The sequence below is a fragment of the Nannospalax galili genome, unplaced genomic scaffold, assembly GCF_000622305.1.
Source record: "Nannospalax galili isolate Female #2095 unplaced genomic scaffold, S.galili_v1.0 scaffold3, whole genome shotgun sequence".
NCBI classification, from domain to species: domain Eukaryota; kingdom Metazoa; phylum Chordata; class Mammalia; order Rodentia; family Spalacidae; genus Nannospalax; species Nannospalax galili.
In genome coordinates this window covers 6,113,059-6,130,745 of record NW_008351466.1, presented here as the reverse complement: position 1 = coordinate 6,130,745, position 17,687 = coordinate 6,113,059, and the positions used below count along the sequence as shown (strand labels likewise).

Sequence of the window (17,687 nt, the reverse complement as noted above, 5' to 3'; positions counted from 1 at the left end):
GCTTACAGTTTTGTTTTTTTTAAATATTTAATTTATTATATTTATTTTATATGTATGAGTGTATTGCCTGCATGTATGTTCAGTGCACCCGTGTCATACAATGCCGCAGAGGTCAGAAGAGGGCTTTGGATTCCCCCGGAACTGGAGTTAAGGACGGTTCCTAGCTGCCATGTTGGTGCTGGGAATCGAACCTGGATCCTCTGCAAGAGCAATCAGTGCTCTTAACCGCTGAGCCATCTCTCCAGCCCCCACAGTTTTTTTAAATAGATCTCTTTAAATTTATTTTTATTGAGCTTTGTAAATTTCATACAATATTTCCCACTCAAATTCTGACCTCCTTCCCCATCCATGTCTCCCCCACCCCCTACCTAACCCTAAGCACTCTGTCATATATGCTGAGTCCTATTCATTCATTCAGGTGTTTGTACCCAAATGTCCTTCCATGTAAATGCATCCACTGGAGTCTAGTCAGCCCATCCCGTTGTCGTATGTAAGTCATACTCTCCTTCCCTCAGCAGCAATCAGCTTCAAATGGCTCTCAATCTAGCGCTGGCCTGCCACCTATTTCTTTTATTTTTTAACTTAAAAATTTTTTATTGAGAATCTCATACATGGATTAAGGTGTTTTGAGCAAATCCACACCCACTCTCTCCCCTCCAACACCTCCTGTATTTCCCCATCACTTTTCTCTGACAACTTCGTGTACTCTTTTCTTTTTCTTTCTTTCTTTCTCTTTCTCTTTCTCATTCTTTCTTTCTTTTTCTTTCTTTTCTTCTCTTCTCTTTTTTCTTTCTTTTTCTTTCTTTTCTTCTCTCTCTTTCTTTCTTTCTTTCTTTCTTTCTTTCTTTCTTTCTCTTTCTTTCGTTTTTCTTTGTAAATGGGGCTTTTTGCTACTCTAACATTACCCATCTGAAGAAGTATCCCTAAAATATTTTAGGGATTAGTTAAGAGCTCCCAAATACTTTTGTCATTTTTAGCCTTTGGAACAGAGTATGTTGCTAAGAGGCCCAAGGACATTTTGACTTTTAGCTGAGAAACTGGCTACTTTTCTTTGGAGTCTTTTTATGCTGCCTAGGCAATTCCTACCTCCTATTCTTATCACACCATCCTCTGAAGAGATTACCCAAATTGTTGATAGGGAATCAGGACACAGACCACTCTGGCTTCCTCCGGGCTGAACAGGGATGCAGGGTGAGGCAATTGGGGTACCCCGTTCAGTGGGTCTATCTAAAAGACTCCCAAATTGTATAACTCTTATCTGTAGGGAGAAAAGAAAGTCCTTGATTGGTGAACAGGGGATGTGAAGGAGAAGTAAAGGCAAGAGTAGTTACCATTACAAATTCTAGACAGAGAACCAGAAAAAAGCCAGAACAGGGCAAATTTCAAATGTTCATATCAGAATCCATTGGGATTTCTTGACAAGAGCTTCCAAAAGCATCTGTCTATTGTGTTCCTCCTCATTTTTCTTTTGTCTACCAAGGCTGGATTTATGTGACTTGTTTTTCTTTTGCTGCTATCAGTATTCTCTCTTTGTTCTGAACATTTAGTGTTTTTACTGTGATATGTCTTGGGGAGTTTCTTTTCTGATCATGTCTGTTTGGTGTTCTATGTGCTTCCTATATTTGCATGGGGATGTCTTTCTTTAATTTCGGGAAATTCTCTTCTACAGTACTGTTTAAGAGCTGGTCAATACCACTAACCTGATATTGTTCTCCTTCCTCTATTCCTATGATCTGTAAATTTGGTCTTTTCATGGTGTCCCATATCCCACATCTCTTGCATATTCCATTCCTGTGTTTTTTTTAATTTCCATAATCTTTGTTTGAGTGGTCCAATTCTTTTATCCTCCAATGTTATTTTGTTTCCCATTTCATTCATTCTAGCTGTGAGACTTTCCCCTGTTGCTTCAAGTTGGCTTATTGAGTTTTGCACTTCCTTCTTCATTTCTGCCTGAATTTTCTTCAATGTTTCTCTCTCTTTTGTGAATTCATTCAGAAGTTTATCCCTATGTTCTTTTAGTTCTTTGACTTGCTTGTTCGTGTGTTCTTTAAATTCGTTGAATTCCTTGATCATGTTTATGATTATTCTTTTAAATTCAGTGTCCTGGCTTATCTCTAGGGATTTTTCCTCAACTCTTCTAAAGGGCTGGTAGAGTTTGGTGGGGATATAGTCTTTTGGCTTTCCGTTTTATTATTTATTCTTCAGTTGTGATTTTGACGTGTGAATTTCGTTTGCTGTTTATGCTTCTGATATGAGAATTAAGTTGAAGTATGCTTCTGTTTGTATTATCAGGGTGCCTAGGTCCTTTCCTTATTGGTTGTGTAAAGCTGGTTGGTACAGGTTTCAGGTTCTCTCAGGTTGTATTTTGGAGGGAACTGATGGCTTCAGATCAGCTATTCAGGAACACCACAGAGGCCCAAGTCAGGTTTCAGTCAGGTACACTCAGGCTTCCTTCTAAGGTATTGACCCCTATTAGCAGGAACACAGAGAAAATTTCGGAAATTCCCTTGGGGGGTGATTTTGGGACTCTCAGTTGGTCTGCTGTGTTCGAAGCCCTTATGCCAGAGGGAGGCCAGAACCCTGCAGTCTCTGGGTCTGCTGAGATCACACTGATGGAGGTCTGAACCCACCCTATCAGGCTGTCTGCTAGGATCTCAGCCTTAGCCTACCAAAGCAAGATCTGCCCTGGGACCTTGGGTGGGGCCTCAGGAAATCCCAGGTAGGGGGATGGTTATCGGGCAATTAGGGGAAGCTCACCACCATGTAGAGGCAGGATCTGGGCACTCTCAGGCAGTCCTCTGTGTTCTCAGCCCCTATGCCAGAGGAAGGCCAGAACCTGCCACTTTTGGGCGGGCTGCTGAGATCACAGGCGCTGTATAGATGGAGGTCCGAACTTACCCTCTGAGGTTGTCTACTAGGATATCACTGCCACCTATTTCTGACCTCCCCTTTGGGCCCTTGTTTATTTGAGCTGACATAGGTCCCATACTTGAAGCTACCAGATGCCACCATTGCCACAGGCTCACGTGAGCCAGCCTCCAGTGGCCTAGAAGCCTACACCTCCCTGTGTTTATGAACCTGCCTTGGCTCTTTCAATCTTTCTTCTTCCTCTTCTGCAAAGCTCCATAGTTTTGTGGTGAAATGCTTAAAAGATATTTTATATATTTGAAGCTTCAGTAAGTAAATGATTTCAGAAAAAATATCATTGGCATTTCTCTTCCAATAAAAATTTTAGTTTTTACTTAATTGAACTTCTAGAGTTCAAAGTCACAATCTGGGAGGTTGAAAAAAAATATTAAATATTATTTTAGGTCTGGAGAGAGGGGTCAGCAGTTAAGAGCACTAGGTACTCTTACAGAAGACAGGGGTTCAATTCCCCACACACACATGGCAGCTAACTACCAGTGTAACTCCAGTTCTAGGGGATCTGATGCCCTCTTCTGACCACTGTGTGCATTGCATGACATGGGTGCATTTACACATATGCGGGCAATAAACCCCTACTCATAATAAATAAATTAAAATACTTAACAGTCATTTTAGTTATAAACATTTGGAGAAATTTATTCAGTCATATTCTTTTGGGAAAAATGGTCTGTATAAGGTGAAAAATTGTGGTGTTTCACATTTTTGTAGAAAAATTTTTGATTCTATCTTGCCTTAGAATTTGATATATATTTTCCTACTTTGCCTATTTCACCTTCTGAAAATGCCTTAGCTGAAAACAGTACTTTCTGAAATGGGAAATGACATTATGCCAAGTTATCTAATAGTGGTAATTTTTGCACAGATTTTTTTCATATATATCTTAACTGATGTTATGCATCATTCATATTTCTTATGCACAGGGGATGTTATGTGTCATTCATATTTCTTATGCAATAAAAGACTTTTTTAAATATAAGTTGAACTTAAAATTCTTTGAAATACTGTAATTTAAGGTTCCTTTTACTTTTTCATTTTTTGATGAGTAAATCAGGCAAATCTAATGCTTTTCCTTTAAGACATGTGTTACCCATGCCAGTAGGAAATCTAAATATTCTGAAATGTATTCAGATTCATGTAACTCATCACATACCTATTAGCAGAAGCAATACCTAGATTCACATGGGCTTGGGACACTTGACTTTCATGTTCCTTTTCATACATACACAGAAGGAACTCATACAGAAAAATAGCCATTAAGTTTCTTATGCTTTTACGATAAGAACATCTTAACAATCAACACTGTGAATCTTTGTATTTACAATTCTGAATGTGATAATCTATAACCCTGCATTTTTGACAAGTACAATGGTAGAAAAGGAACTGACTTGATTGACATAGCCAAAGAATCTTGACTACACTTAGTTTTATGAAGGATGGCTAGTAGTAGTAATAGTATTCCTATTTTCATGACAGTATTGCTATTCTTTGAAGCTGAAACCAGAGATCTTGACTGCTCTGTGTGTGCATGCTACAGCTGATAAGTCCTGTGTACAATAAGGTCTATCCAGTATTTATAGCACTTAAGAACTACGAAGTCTTTTCTTGAATTAAAAGTAAATGTCACAGCTGGAGAGATGGCTCAACATTTAAGAGCACTACCTGCTCTTCCAGCAGATCCAGATTTCTGATTGTCTTCACATAAACTAGTATTCTATCTGATTTTGAATAACTATACCTTAAGACTTTGGGGAATTAGCAGTTAAGTAAGAATAAAAGATTGACAACAAAATAAAAAGGGTAGTCAAGAGAAAATATTTGATTAATTGGGTTTTGGACATACCCCATTACATAGTCTAGTTCATTTTAAGATCTAGAACTTACAAAATTTCACACAAAGGGCTGGAAAGATGACTCAGCATTTAAGAGCATTGGCTGTTCTTCCATATGACCTGGCTTCGATTTCCAGCATCTACATGTTGGCTGTATCTCCAGTTCCAGGGTATCCAATGCCCACTTCTGGTCTCTGTGGGCATTGCATAATACAATGCAGGTGCACTTACATACATGCAGGCAAGACACTCATACACATAAAATAAAAAAAATAATAATAAAGTGCACACAAAAATGCAAGATCTATGCCACAGAAGAATAATAGTATACTGAAAGAAATATGGGTACCCTTTAAAAAAGCATATTTGGGGTCTGTACAGATGACTCAGTGGTTAAGAACACTGCCTGCTCTTGCAGAAGACCTGGGTTTGATTCCCACCACCTACATATTGGCTAACAACCATCCATAACTCCATTTTTGAGACTCTCACATTTTTGGGACTCTCACACCCTCTTCTGGCCTCTGTGGTCATTGCATAATTCCAGTGCACTTACATTCATGTAACACACACACACACACACACACACACACACACACACACAAAATTTAAAAGTAAATCTTTTTACATTTAAAAATGAAATATCGTGATTGTGCTAAGTCAACTTAAACTCAGAAGTGGTTATGTTGTCTGTACATTTAATATGTTCCTTTTAGAAAATTGTTTGGCTAGTTTTGATATTAAAATTCCATTTCAGAGTAAGGGGAATGTGTGATTATTAAACTGACCCAAAATATATTTTAGTACTTTGTGTACTGTCTTACAGTAATACAGGCATAGTCATACTGACAAGTATCTCCATCCTAATGGTTTCCAAATTAAGAAATGGCTTCAAATTAGGAAAGCATTTATTCACCTAGCTTTAGAATAGCATGATATTACTCTAATTGCTAACTTTGTCTGCACTATTTTTTAAAGATCAAATGGGCACAGTGGTAATTTTCATTAATCTCATACAGAGCAGCTAATTAAAATTTCAATTATTATCCATCCATTATCTAGTTGTTGCCTTTGTTCAATATCAGACCAGGATGTTAATAATAAGCCATTGTTGTAAAACTGTGCTATTAAGTACAGTGAGAGGTGCCTTGATCTATGACGCTGTTTTGTTTTGGGGTTATTTCTTTAATATTATGTTGTACCAAAAAGATTACACTGAAGATACTTTCACTCTGACATTTTAAAATAGAGATTTCAGAATTAAATAATCATTACTTCCATTTTTAATTCAGTTTTGGAGGAAAGTAGCATAGTGGATAAATGAGTGACCCAAGGTTCAGCATATTTGTACTTTAGTCCAGCAACCTCACTACTTATGTGTATTTAGCAGTTCCATGGATTATTTTTCCTTTCCTTTCCCTTTCTTTCTTTCTTTCTTTCTTTCTTTCTTTCTTTCTTTCTTTCTTTCTTTCTTTCTTACCTTCTTTCTTTTTTTTTAAACAGATCTTCCCTATGTAGCCCTGGTGGCTGTTCTAGAACTCACTCTGTAGACCAGGTTGACCTCAGACTCCCATATATACACCTGCTTGTGCCTCTGGAGTGCTGGGATTAAAGGTATACACCACTATTTCTGGCTGGAATCTTTTTTTCTGTAGTGAGGATGTTAGAAAAATTGAACTTCAAGAACCATTCTAACCTTAAAATGTGATCATGTTTTCATAATGTTCAAGAAGGAATTTATGTTAAAAACCCAAAGTACTTTTACTTCTGAAAAGATTCTCCAGTTATGTGTTTTCCATTTATTAACTTGATTTTTCTGTCTCCAATCCTCATAGCCACAAAGTATCCAAATTATGTAATTTAATCTTCTTCCTAAAACTGAACATGGTGGCTTTTTGCCTATAATCTCCTCACTTGGATGGCTGTGGCAGGAGGAATTTCACAAGTTCTATGCCATCCTGGGCTTCAAACTGAGAACCTGTCTCAAAAACAATATAAAGCAAAATAAACCAAATAAGCCTAGCATTAGTTAGTTTCCAATAGTTCTTTGGCTAGCATTTGGACCCACTGTCCATTTCCCTAGTTCTATGCTGAGTTTTTGTCTGATTGAGTCAGCATAGGTCTTGTGTATGCTGTCCCCATTGTTGCAAGTTCATATGAACAAGTTCCCAGAAGCCTGAAAGCCTCTGTTTCCTTATATTCATGCACCATCCCTGGCTCTTAAAATCTTTCCGATCTCTCTTCTGCTATGATCCCTGAGCCATGGGTGGATAAGGTTTAATACAGGATGCCAGGGACATGCACTCTGCAATCTCTTGTTCTCTAAAACTTATCCAATTGTGGCTTTCTGTGTGCATGAGGAAGCATAGCTGGTGAGAGTCGAGGGACGTATGAGATTTGAGGGATGTAAGAGTATTCTCTCTACCCCCGTTCCAAAATGTTCCAGAATCCTTAAGTATAGAGGTTCCATTGTTCAAGTGTCAATTAGGGAAAGTAGATCTTCTTTAAAGGACTGACTTTTTCCTTAATTTTGGGAAATTCTCTTCTACGGTCCCGTTTAAGATCTGGTCAAAACCCTTAATTGGAGATTCTTCTTCTTCTATGCCTATTATACATAGATTTGGTCTTTCCATGGTGTCCCACATTTCCTGCATATTCCATTCCTGTGTTTTAACAAAATTTTCATAATCTTTGCTTGAGTGGTCCAGTTCTTCAACTTTACCTCCAGTGTTGACATTCTGTTTTCCATTTAATTCATTCTATCGGTGAGGCTTTCTCCTGCTGTTTCAAATTGGCTTATTGAGTTTTTCACTTCCTTCTTCACTTCAGCCTGAGTTTTCTTCATTCTATCTCTTTTGTGACTTCAGTCAGAAGTTTATCCCTATATTCTTTTAGTTCTTTGATTTGTTTGCGTGTTCTTTAAATTCATTAAATGTGTTGATCATGTTGATGATTGTTCTTTTAAATTCTGTGTCCTGAGTTATCTCTAAGGGGCATATCCATGTAGTACTCTTCTACAGGACTGATGGAGTTTGGTGGGAACATGCTCTTTTGGTTTTCCATGCTATTATTTTTGTGTTGAGATTTTGGCATGTGTATTTCTTTTGTTGTTTGTGATTCTGGTGTAAAAATCAAGTCTTCTTTTTTTTGAATTGAAGTTGTTTGCTTCAGTTAGTACTATTGGTGTGCCTTGGTTGTTTTCTTATTGGGTATGGAAAGCTGGTTGGTTTAGGTTTCAGGTTCTCTGAGATTTTATTTTGGAGGGAGCTGATGGCTTCAGATCAACTACTCTGGAGCTCCGATAGAGGCCCAAGTCAGGCTCCAGTTAGGTACACTCAGGCTTCCTTCTAACATTTGGACTCCCTACTAGCCAGTACTCAGAGCACAATTTGGGAAGTTTGCTAAGGGGAGGCCCCATTTTGACATTTTCAGGCAGTCTGCTGAAGTATCAGTCCCTACTTACTGTATGGCAGAGAGTTCTACCTCTGGTGAAGTGGGAGAGCCCACACATAATCTCAATTAGGGGGTTAGGCACTGAGCAATTTGGCGAATCTCATCACCATGCAGAGATCAGATCCATACACTCGCAGGTGGTCTGCTGAGGTCTCAGGCCCTATACCAGGCAGAGGCCAGATCAAGCACTTTCAGGTGATCTGCTAAGGTCTCAGCCCCTGCCCTGCTGTAGGAAAGACAGGGCTACCCCTGGGACCGTGGGAGGGGCTTCACTTAATCCCAGTTAGGGGGTTGGGTATGGCACAATTTGAGGAAGCTCACCAGCACTGGAGGCCAGGTCAGGCACTCTCAGGCTGTCTGGTTAGGTCAGTCTTAGCTCCTGTCCTACTAAGGGAGTGATTCTTGATAGACTGACTAGACTACAGTGGATGAACTTGCACTGAGGGACATCTGGGCATAAATGCTTGACAAGAATGTGTGAAATCCAGTTGTGTTGTGTGTGGGGCTATGGGCTGGCACAGATGGGGGAAGAGGGTCTAAATTTAATTAAGATCTCTTATACGAAATAGGCAAAAACTCAGTAAAAATATTTTTAAAAAATTTAAAGCTTTTCTAAAACTTAGGTGACTATGTATGTGAAGGGTGAGCTCCGAAGTGGCAGTTTGTCCTAAATGTCCATAAACAGCATCAGCTGTGACCATATGCCTTAATTAAAGTAATCCTACAGAGGTCCAATTAGGAAATGGAATGAATATTTTCTATGAGTATGAGAGGTTACATATGCAATTTGTCTTTTGAAAATGTTTATATCCATTTTGTCAACTTAAAGTGTTTATTACCACTGTATCATGCATGAGTAAAGTGGTTTATAAAGACTAGTAAACACCCTGTCCAAAGGATGTTAGCAGATGAATGATCTGGGCATAATTCAGACTAGGTAAAGTTTGAATTTTCTTAGAATGCCCTATTGTATCTTAATTTACCTGTATTGAACTCAATGTCTCTGCATATCTTCTGACTGAAAACCTCTCAGGCTATGCAACATTCAGAAGCAAATCTTTATTAGACTTTTTGGCATTATGATAAATATATAAAAGAAACCAAGTAGAGGATGCAAGTCTGCATTGGCTCAAAGTTTCAGAGTTTCAGCCGAGGGTCAGCTTGAGCTCAAGGCAAAGTAACATTATTATGTCCAGGAGCACATGTCAGAATATAGACAGGTAGGAAACAAGGAGGAGTGACAGACCAGGGCCTAGATACACCTTTGTAAGTCATGCCTCATGTGACCTATTTCCTCAAATTAGGCCTCACCTTCCAGCACAACATATTTAAAATTTGAATCTATAAATAGATTATCCTTCATGATCTAATTGGTCATTGAAAAGGCTTTCACAAACACACCTAGAAGTGTGTTTTGCTAATCTCCTATGTGTCACTCAGTTTAATCAGTCTGACAGTGTAGATTTACCATCCCCAATGCTAAACTAACCTTACAAGCTTTAGCACAATCAGACATGTCTATCACTCATTTGTCCTTCCAGAAAATATGCAGTGTTGATTCAATGTGTGCCAAACAGGATCTTATGATCTGGAGATGCAGTGATCTCCAAGGCAGGTGATTTTCTTACTTTACTGGGACACAGCTTGTGTCCCAGGAGTGGACACACAGTAAATATGATATACTTATGTAAAGCTAGTATTGTCCATGTTGGGAAGATAACTAGAATGTGGTGGCAAGAATACTGTTATGCTGAAAGAAATGATGGGACAAGCAGTGTGGGGTTGGGCTGAGTCTTCCAGACAGAGAAAACTGAGGAATACAAAAGAACTGTACATAAAAAGCCTCCAGGAAAGATCAGTGTGGTCTATTTATGAACTAAAAAATAAATTTAAGAATCACATGAAAGTGGTATGTGACCATAGATTTGCCAGTTTTAATTTCTTCTACTAGTAGTTTTCAGAGTGGCGTATGTGGCATTGGGGTATCTGTTCATTGTTACTGATGGACCCCACAGTGTTGTAGAAAGTGAATTTATTGAGCAAAAATGAAAGTGTAATTTTAGTATTATGCCATGAATCCTTGCTGTTATTACCCATGGAATCAGAGATAGGGAGATAATAAATTAGATGCATATGAATTTCACAATGATGAATTTATTTAACTATGCAGTGCATGTGGCAATTTATCTAGTGAACATTTCTTATGTTTAAATAAAGTAAAAAAAAAATCACCATGAGAGCTATATTGTGAAACATTTTCTTGCTTTTGAATTATTATGTACAAATTAAAAAATACCACTCGTTTTTTTTATTCTGACTCAGTTCAGAAATTGTACTCATATGCACGATGAATATGTGCGTATGCATGTGCACCTCCCTCTCTTTCTCTGTGTATGTGTATTTGTGTGCGTATGTATGTATACATGAGACCTAAACAATGATTTCTGTAATATTATATTAAGTACAATTAATACTAATGATAGTGGTGCAATATAGTTAGTAAATAAAACTCCCTTACATATTGTTAGCTTTTAACATTTACTAATGTGATTTTTTTTAATTCAGAAATTAAGAATTAATGGCATATTATTATATGCCTATATTTAGGAGGCATACCTAATAATGATCTAAATAGTATGGAATTCTAAGGAATTCATTTTTCTTTATTAACATGGTTTTTAAATTCCATATCCTTTATGAAATTTAACTGGTCCTCTTTAATTCATGGAAAAATACTGTTAGGTCATTTTATTAATTTTGCTACTCAACATTATTTATATTAGAAAGGAGGAACTACAGATATACATAAGTATATCGTATTTACTGTGTGTCCACTCCTGGGACACTTCTGAACACTAGGGAGAGGCTTGCATTGATACTTAGCAGAAAGTCAGTATAATTTGGATGAGTTTAGAAAATTTGAATAAAGCTATAGTTATAATTAAGAGAATCCCTTCATATTGTAGAAAATGTAAACTTGTGATTAGTTATAGAGTGAAGGTATGCATTGTTAGTCCAATGAATTCATTATCTCATCACAGCTTCTTAGCTTCATCACCTTGCTGTAGTTCATTTTTAAAGACTGACATGGGAGTAACAGGTGAATGTCTGGAAATTGCTGAATGTTTTGCATTAATTAAATAACATGCTAATTGGAGACTATATTGTTTTATATTGTAATAACTGTTCACTTGTTTTTGAAATATGGTGATACTCTGATATCTTTCAATAGATTTAGGCTATACATATATATATATATCTTTATATTATATTTTCTTTTCTGTAGTTCCTCCTTTCAAATACAAATAATGTTGAGTAGCAAAATTAATAAAATGATTTAACAGTATTTTTCCATGAATTAAAGAGGACCAGTTAATATTAATCATAATTCCTGGATTAGCAGTTTAAGCAGACCTGTCAGTAATACTTTATGTTATCGCATCAATATTCTATTCCAGTATTCTATTCAGGTTGTGGGTTGTGAGCACCAGCTAGAATTCTTTTGAGGGGGCAGGGTCTCACTATGGAGCCCTGGGTATTCTAGAACTCACTATGTAGATCAGGTATCCTTGAACTCAGAGAGATCTGCCTGCCTATGCCGCCTGAGTACTGGGATTAAAGGTGTGAGACACCTCGCCCAGCTATAATTTTCTTTTAAAGTATCTGAGGAAAATTTGTGATATACACAGTACAAGTTTGCTATTCAGCTCTGGAAAGAATTCTATTAGGAATATATCTCAGATGCAGAGTGAATGCCTACCATGTTAAAGTGTTAAAGTCCCCAAGTCCCATCCCTGGCACACAACCCCCTCCAAAAATAAATAAATAAATAAATAAACCACAGAAAATTTAAATGCCTAGCACTCTGCAAACAACACACAAAGTAAAAGTATCTTGTATTCTTTTTATTTATTGTTTAGGATTTATTTTTATTTTTTAAATTAGTGTGCAAGGTGTGTTACATATCATTGTGGCTTAGGCAAGGAGACTCAACTAAAATACTTTGAAAATGCCATGTTATGTAGTCTGTGTATTATTCTGTTTTCAAGTTAAATAAAATATTGGTTGCCTAATGTGGGATCTTCTTTTCATTTTATAGGGTGGCCTGAAAAACAGCAAGCATGAATGCACCCTGTCATCGCAAGAATATGTTCATGAATTGCGATCTGGTATTTCAGATGAGAAACTTCTTAACTGCCTAGAATCCCTGAGGGTTTCCTTAACCAGCAATCCTGTCAGGTAGGCGGTTCTTAGCATTTTGTTGGAATTCACACATTTTGTATTGTACAGGTATTTGTGGGTATAATACATTTTTATTTCAAACTCACCAGTATCTCATTGTAAAGAATAAACATTTAAATATATATGATATATTTAGTTAATGATCCTTAATAATGTGAGGTTTTAAAAATATTACTTGAATATTCATAACTCCACTTTCATTATATAAAACAGATCCAGAAGTACAATATCTATATTTGTAAGTTGAACTGTGTTTCCAGATAATGGCTATTTATTTACTAAAACACATTAATATTAGCTTGTAATTTTAATCCTCCTACACTTGTGCTATATATTTATGTTATTTCATATTTCCTCTAAGTTTTAGATATAACACTCACACATATTTCTAATTTTGAGATGGCCTAAATTTTTTTTACTAATAAAGACATGACAAATATTTTTTAAAAAATATTTTATTATTTTTATTTTATGTGTATGAGTTTGTTGCATGTGTGTATGTAAGTGCACCTGTGGTATGTAATATCCACAGAGCTCAGAAGAAGGTGTCAGGTCCCCTGGAACTGGAGGGTAGTTGTTAGTGTTGTTAGCTGCCATATGGGTGCTGCAAATCAAATTCAGGTCCTCTGCTAAAGCAGCAAGTGCAAAACCACTGCTTAGCCATCCCTCTAGCTCCGAAGTAGAGAATATGAATAATATGCTTAATAATTTATATATTTATTCAACCACACACCATTCTTTGTTAAGGGAACATTTGCTTCATTGAAATGGACTTAAATAACTATTATTCCCCTATTGATCAATTCTGGGATCTACTTACAAAATGGTTAGAGTCTTGAGTTCAGAATTTACCAGATGAGAGCATACAAACCTTTATGCAATTTTATTATATATGGTATATATGCCCCAAGCCTCATTCATGCAGCACTGAAAATAATTTACATCTTAGTCAATCAACTGAGATTTAGGTGCAAAATTCAGTTGTCTACTTACATTTATAACATACTTGGCAAAATAATTTGAAAACTATAGTTTCACAACAATTTAAATACAGTGTTTATATGTGCTTTACTTTGGATTCTGATACTCCTTTCAGTGGTGGCTTTCTTATCATTTCTAAAATGGTATGTTTTTAAGTTCTGTTGATTTCTATGAAGGATATGGGATTTTTTTGTTTGTTTGATTTCAGCTATTTATTTATTTATTTATTTGTTTGTTTGTTGTTTGTTTACACAAGTTCCCACTTTTTAGACCAGTCTAGCCTCCAGTCCCAAACTCTGCAGTGCTGAGCCATCATGCCCAACAGAGATTTGTCTTCTCTGAGAATAGAAACCACAGTGCATCCTCACCTCAATATAACCTGTACTGCTCTACCACATTGCTGAACACTTACAGTCACAAAAATTTCACTGAAGACCTTGTTTAAAAAGTGAAGAATCGAATCTAAACTGGCTGTGGAGGCACATGCCTGTAATCTCAGCAGTGGGAGACTGAGGCGGAGCGCTTGCTTTAAATTCCAAGTTAGCCTGAACAATAGTATGTGAGATATGTTAAAAAAACAGTTTTGTTTTTTTTTAAAAAATAAAACCGTAGAAGTCATGGCATTCAGAGACAGAGAGATGACTCAATGATTAAGTGGCTTGTTCTTGATGAGGACCCATATCATTGGACTCATAATTGCACTTAAATCCAGGTTTAAGGGATCCATGCATTCTTCTGGCCTCCACCAGTATTGCATGTACAGGTGCACTTATATACTTACAGGCAAAACACAAATAAGTCATAAAATTTTTTAAATTAAAATATATCATTGTGTTCATTACCCTCTGTTGCATGAGGGAGCTTCATTAATGACTTCTGAGAGATGCGTTAGTATTCTCTCCACCCCTTGTTCCTCTGTGTTCTGTGAGCCTTAGGTGTATAAATTCCATTGTAGATATGTCACTTAGAGTTGGGCATTTCATGGACATTTATTCTCTGTATGTGGCCAATTGTGGAATTCTGTAATACTCTCTATCTTCTGCAAATGAAGCTTATGTGATGAGTGGTGAATGGTATGCTTTCCTGTAAATATAAGGATCCATATTTAGCACATAGTAAGAAATTGCATTTGTCTAGAGATGTGATAGCCTTGAGGTTTTTGCTAAGATCTCTGACCTGTCCAACCATGTTGATTTGGCTATGTTTACAGTACCACACATGAGTTTCCTCCCACTGAGTGAGTTTTAGGTCCAGTTAGGTAGCTGTTGATTATCTCTAGGATACAAGTGCCACTACTGCACCAGTATAGTTTTCTATGCTGGTCATTTTTGTGCCAGTCATTGCTGTTATTAGGCCTCACCAACTTGTAGAGAATAAGAGTTTGAAGAGTGTGTGTGTGTGTGTGTGTGTGTCCTTGAACAGGACTCCTATATTAACCTTCATTCACCCAGGGCTCGGGGACTATTGTAGAAGAGGTAACAGAAAGATTGCAAAAGCCAGAGGAGGAGGTGCACGACCATATGAAAATAGAGTCTTACAGCCTCCTGGGATCTTGCTCATATGAACCTACAGCAATTGTGTCAGCATGTACAAGTCCCATGGCAACTCAAGTAAACAAAACCCAAAGTAGAGATGTGTAAATGGGCAGCAGGCCCCAATCTTAGTTGAAGAACTATTGATTGGGCAGCTGATTATTTCTGGGTCAGGAAAAGCTGATCTTCCTTAAGGTAGTGAATCTAGATAAGCTGACTAGACCCCAGTGGATCAACCTGACTAGATAAGACTTAAGAGAAATGACAGAATGCATGAAATCGTGTTGTGTGTATGTGTGTGGCAGGGGCAGGTTGTGGGATGGGATCAGATAGGGAAAAGGATATAAAGAAGATTAAGATGTTGGTTGTGAAATACACAAAAATTCAACAAAAAATATAAAGTAAAACCTTTAAGTTGTCAAAATGCATCTTTATAAAGATTCTAGAAATTGCTTGATATTATACCTGAGACTTTTCCTTTGTTCATTTTGCTTTTTAATTTTTTTTTTTTTTTTTTTTTTTTTTTTTTTTTTTTGTGACGGTGTCAATTTGTCACCTTGGCTGGCTTGGAACTCCCTATGTAGATCCAGGCTGGCACTGAACTCGCAGAGATCTGCCTTTGCCTCACAAGTGTTGGAATTAAAACCATGTGCTGCCATGCCAACCTTTGAAGCTTTTTTGTTTGTTTTGTGAAAGGGTCTCTCCCTCTGTAGAACAGGCTAGTGTTGATCTGACAGAGCCCCACGTTGTTTTTTTTTTGTTTGTTTGTTTGTTTGTTTTTTGAGATAGGGTCTATTTATGTAGGCCTAGGTTGTCTGGAGCTTGCTATGAAAAACAGGCTGGCCTCATACTCAGAGATCCACCTGCCTCTGCTCACTTCCTCAACTCCCATCCCCTCGGTATTGGAATAAAACACATGCACTACCACCCCGGGCTGCCTTTTAAAATGTTTAATCTTTTTATCTATTTGTTTTTTGACACAGAGTTTCACTTTGTAGCTCATCCCAAACTTTCTGGGAATTATGTAAACCAGGCTGGCTTCCGTCTGAAAGGGCTCCTCCAGCCTCCAGCCTCACCTGTGTATGGATCACCGATGGTGGATTGTTGTCACTCAATTGTGACTTTTAAAATGTTGTATAGCAACATAGGGGATGTGTCAGAGGGTCATGAGATCTCGCCACATTTAAAATTCTGCGTAGCATCCTAGTATCAAAGGGTCATGAGATCTTGCGATTTTTGAAACGCTGTATGGTAACATTGGACATGCGTCCGATGGTCCTGAGGTCTCAGGAATTTAAAAATTCTCCCTAGCAACATACGTCCCATGTCAGATTCATGTGATCACTCCACTTTTAAAATGCTGCATAGCAACACTGGGCGTAAACCAGAGGGTCATGACATAATGCTAGTATCTGTGAGGCTGTAATTGGGGAGGGCACTTGCATTGTCGCTCCCCAAGAGGCACTGAAACTGTTTGAGGGATGGAGCTCAGGGCTTCAGTATTTTGCCTAGATAGGGGTCTAACTCAGAAGCCTCTAGCCTTGCTTGTGTGGAGAAAATTTGACCAGCAAGCTTCTCACGTTCTATGAAGTTCTGCACCAAGTCACGAGCCTCAGTACGTACACCAGAGAAGTCACCATGCTCAGCCATGAAACGTCACCATCTCCTTTAAACATGAGGAGGAGCTTTAAGAGAGAAGGCAGTTACTAGGATGGTGATGGGGATAGTGTAGCTGGTGGGAATAGCTGCGCCAAATGAAGCCGCAAGCAAGCAGTGGAAACCCCTGGATTTTTGAAGCTTCTGGGTGTCCCCCCCCCCACGAGCGTCCGAGGGGCAGGGTGTGCTACATTGTGCTTTGTTCCATCAGCCACCTCTTCAGTGCCACTCTGACTGATAATGTATTTAAGGTTAGGGAATATGAAATTTCCCCTGTCTCCCCAGTTTGGATAATCAGAGAGGCCAAACAGAGTTTCAAGGTACATTGTTTGCAAAATAGATGATATGACCACAAAGCCTGTTGAGGTTCAGGAGGGACTTAAAAGCTATGCAGTTGTTAGGTGTTAGGTGTTAGTCCATCAAAGTGTATGCTAAAGTAGTGGATGTGCTCCTGAGCAATGAGGAACCTGGAAGACTGCTCCTAAGGAAAGCCCAGACTGAAACGAAGGAAGCCTCGGTTAGCTGAAAGCCTAGCCTCAGCAGTCACCAAATGGAGGTGTTTCCTTTGGTTCCCTGGGGGACGGAAAGAATTACAGAGCTGAAGTCAGAGCTCCTTGGCCTTACTCTGAAGCCAACAAGCAAGCCATTGATCATTTATTTATCTGACTGTGGAAGGACACATCTATCCCACCGTGGTCCCGGAGGACTTTAAATGTGTTGCTTAAAGCCAGGAACTATCTTTTTTTTTTATTTTTTATTTTAGAGGACTCTCGTTCCCAGCTCTGCATAATTCTGACCCATTGACTTTTTCTAGTTTCTTGGAATTTTTATATTTTATGAAGATACTTGAAGCTCAGAGAGATGATGATTGATACAGTAACTGGTCTTTGTGTACAGTTCATCAGCAAAATAATCAGTTATAGAGTGGAAGAATTTAGGAGAGAAAAGCTGTGGTGGCGCAAGCCTTTAATCCCAGCTCTCGGGAGGCAGAGGCAGGGAGATCTCTGTGAGTTCAAGGCCAGCCTGGTCTACATACTGAGTTCCAGGACAGCTGAGGCTACAGGGA

At 38.0% G+C, this 17,687-nt stretch overlaps 1 protein-coding gene across 5 annotated transcripts in view; it reads left to right on the top strand.

The window, feature by feature from the left end:
• Diaph2 (diaphanous related formin 2) overlaps window positions 1-17,687 on the top strand; it is an 835,758-nt gene that overhangs the window by 166,403 nt on the left and 651,668 nt on the right. For all 5 annotated transcript variants that reach the window (XM_029553627.1, XM_029553629.1, XM_029553628.1 and 2 more), the window contains one exon: window positions 12,310-12,449. In XM_029553627.1, the coding sequence (XP_029409487.1) occupies window positions 12,310-12,449 (140 nt within the window). The remainder of the gene's footprint in view (window positions 1-12,309; window positions 12,450-17,687) is intronic.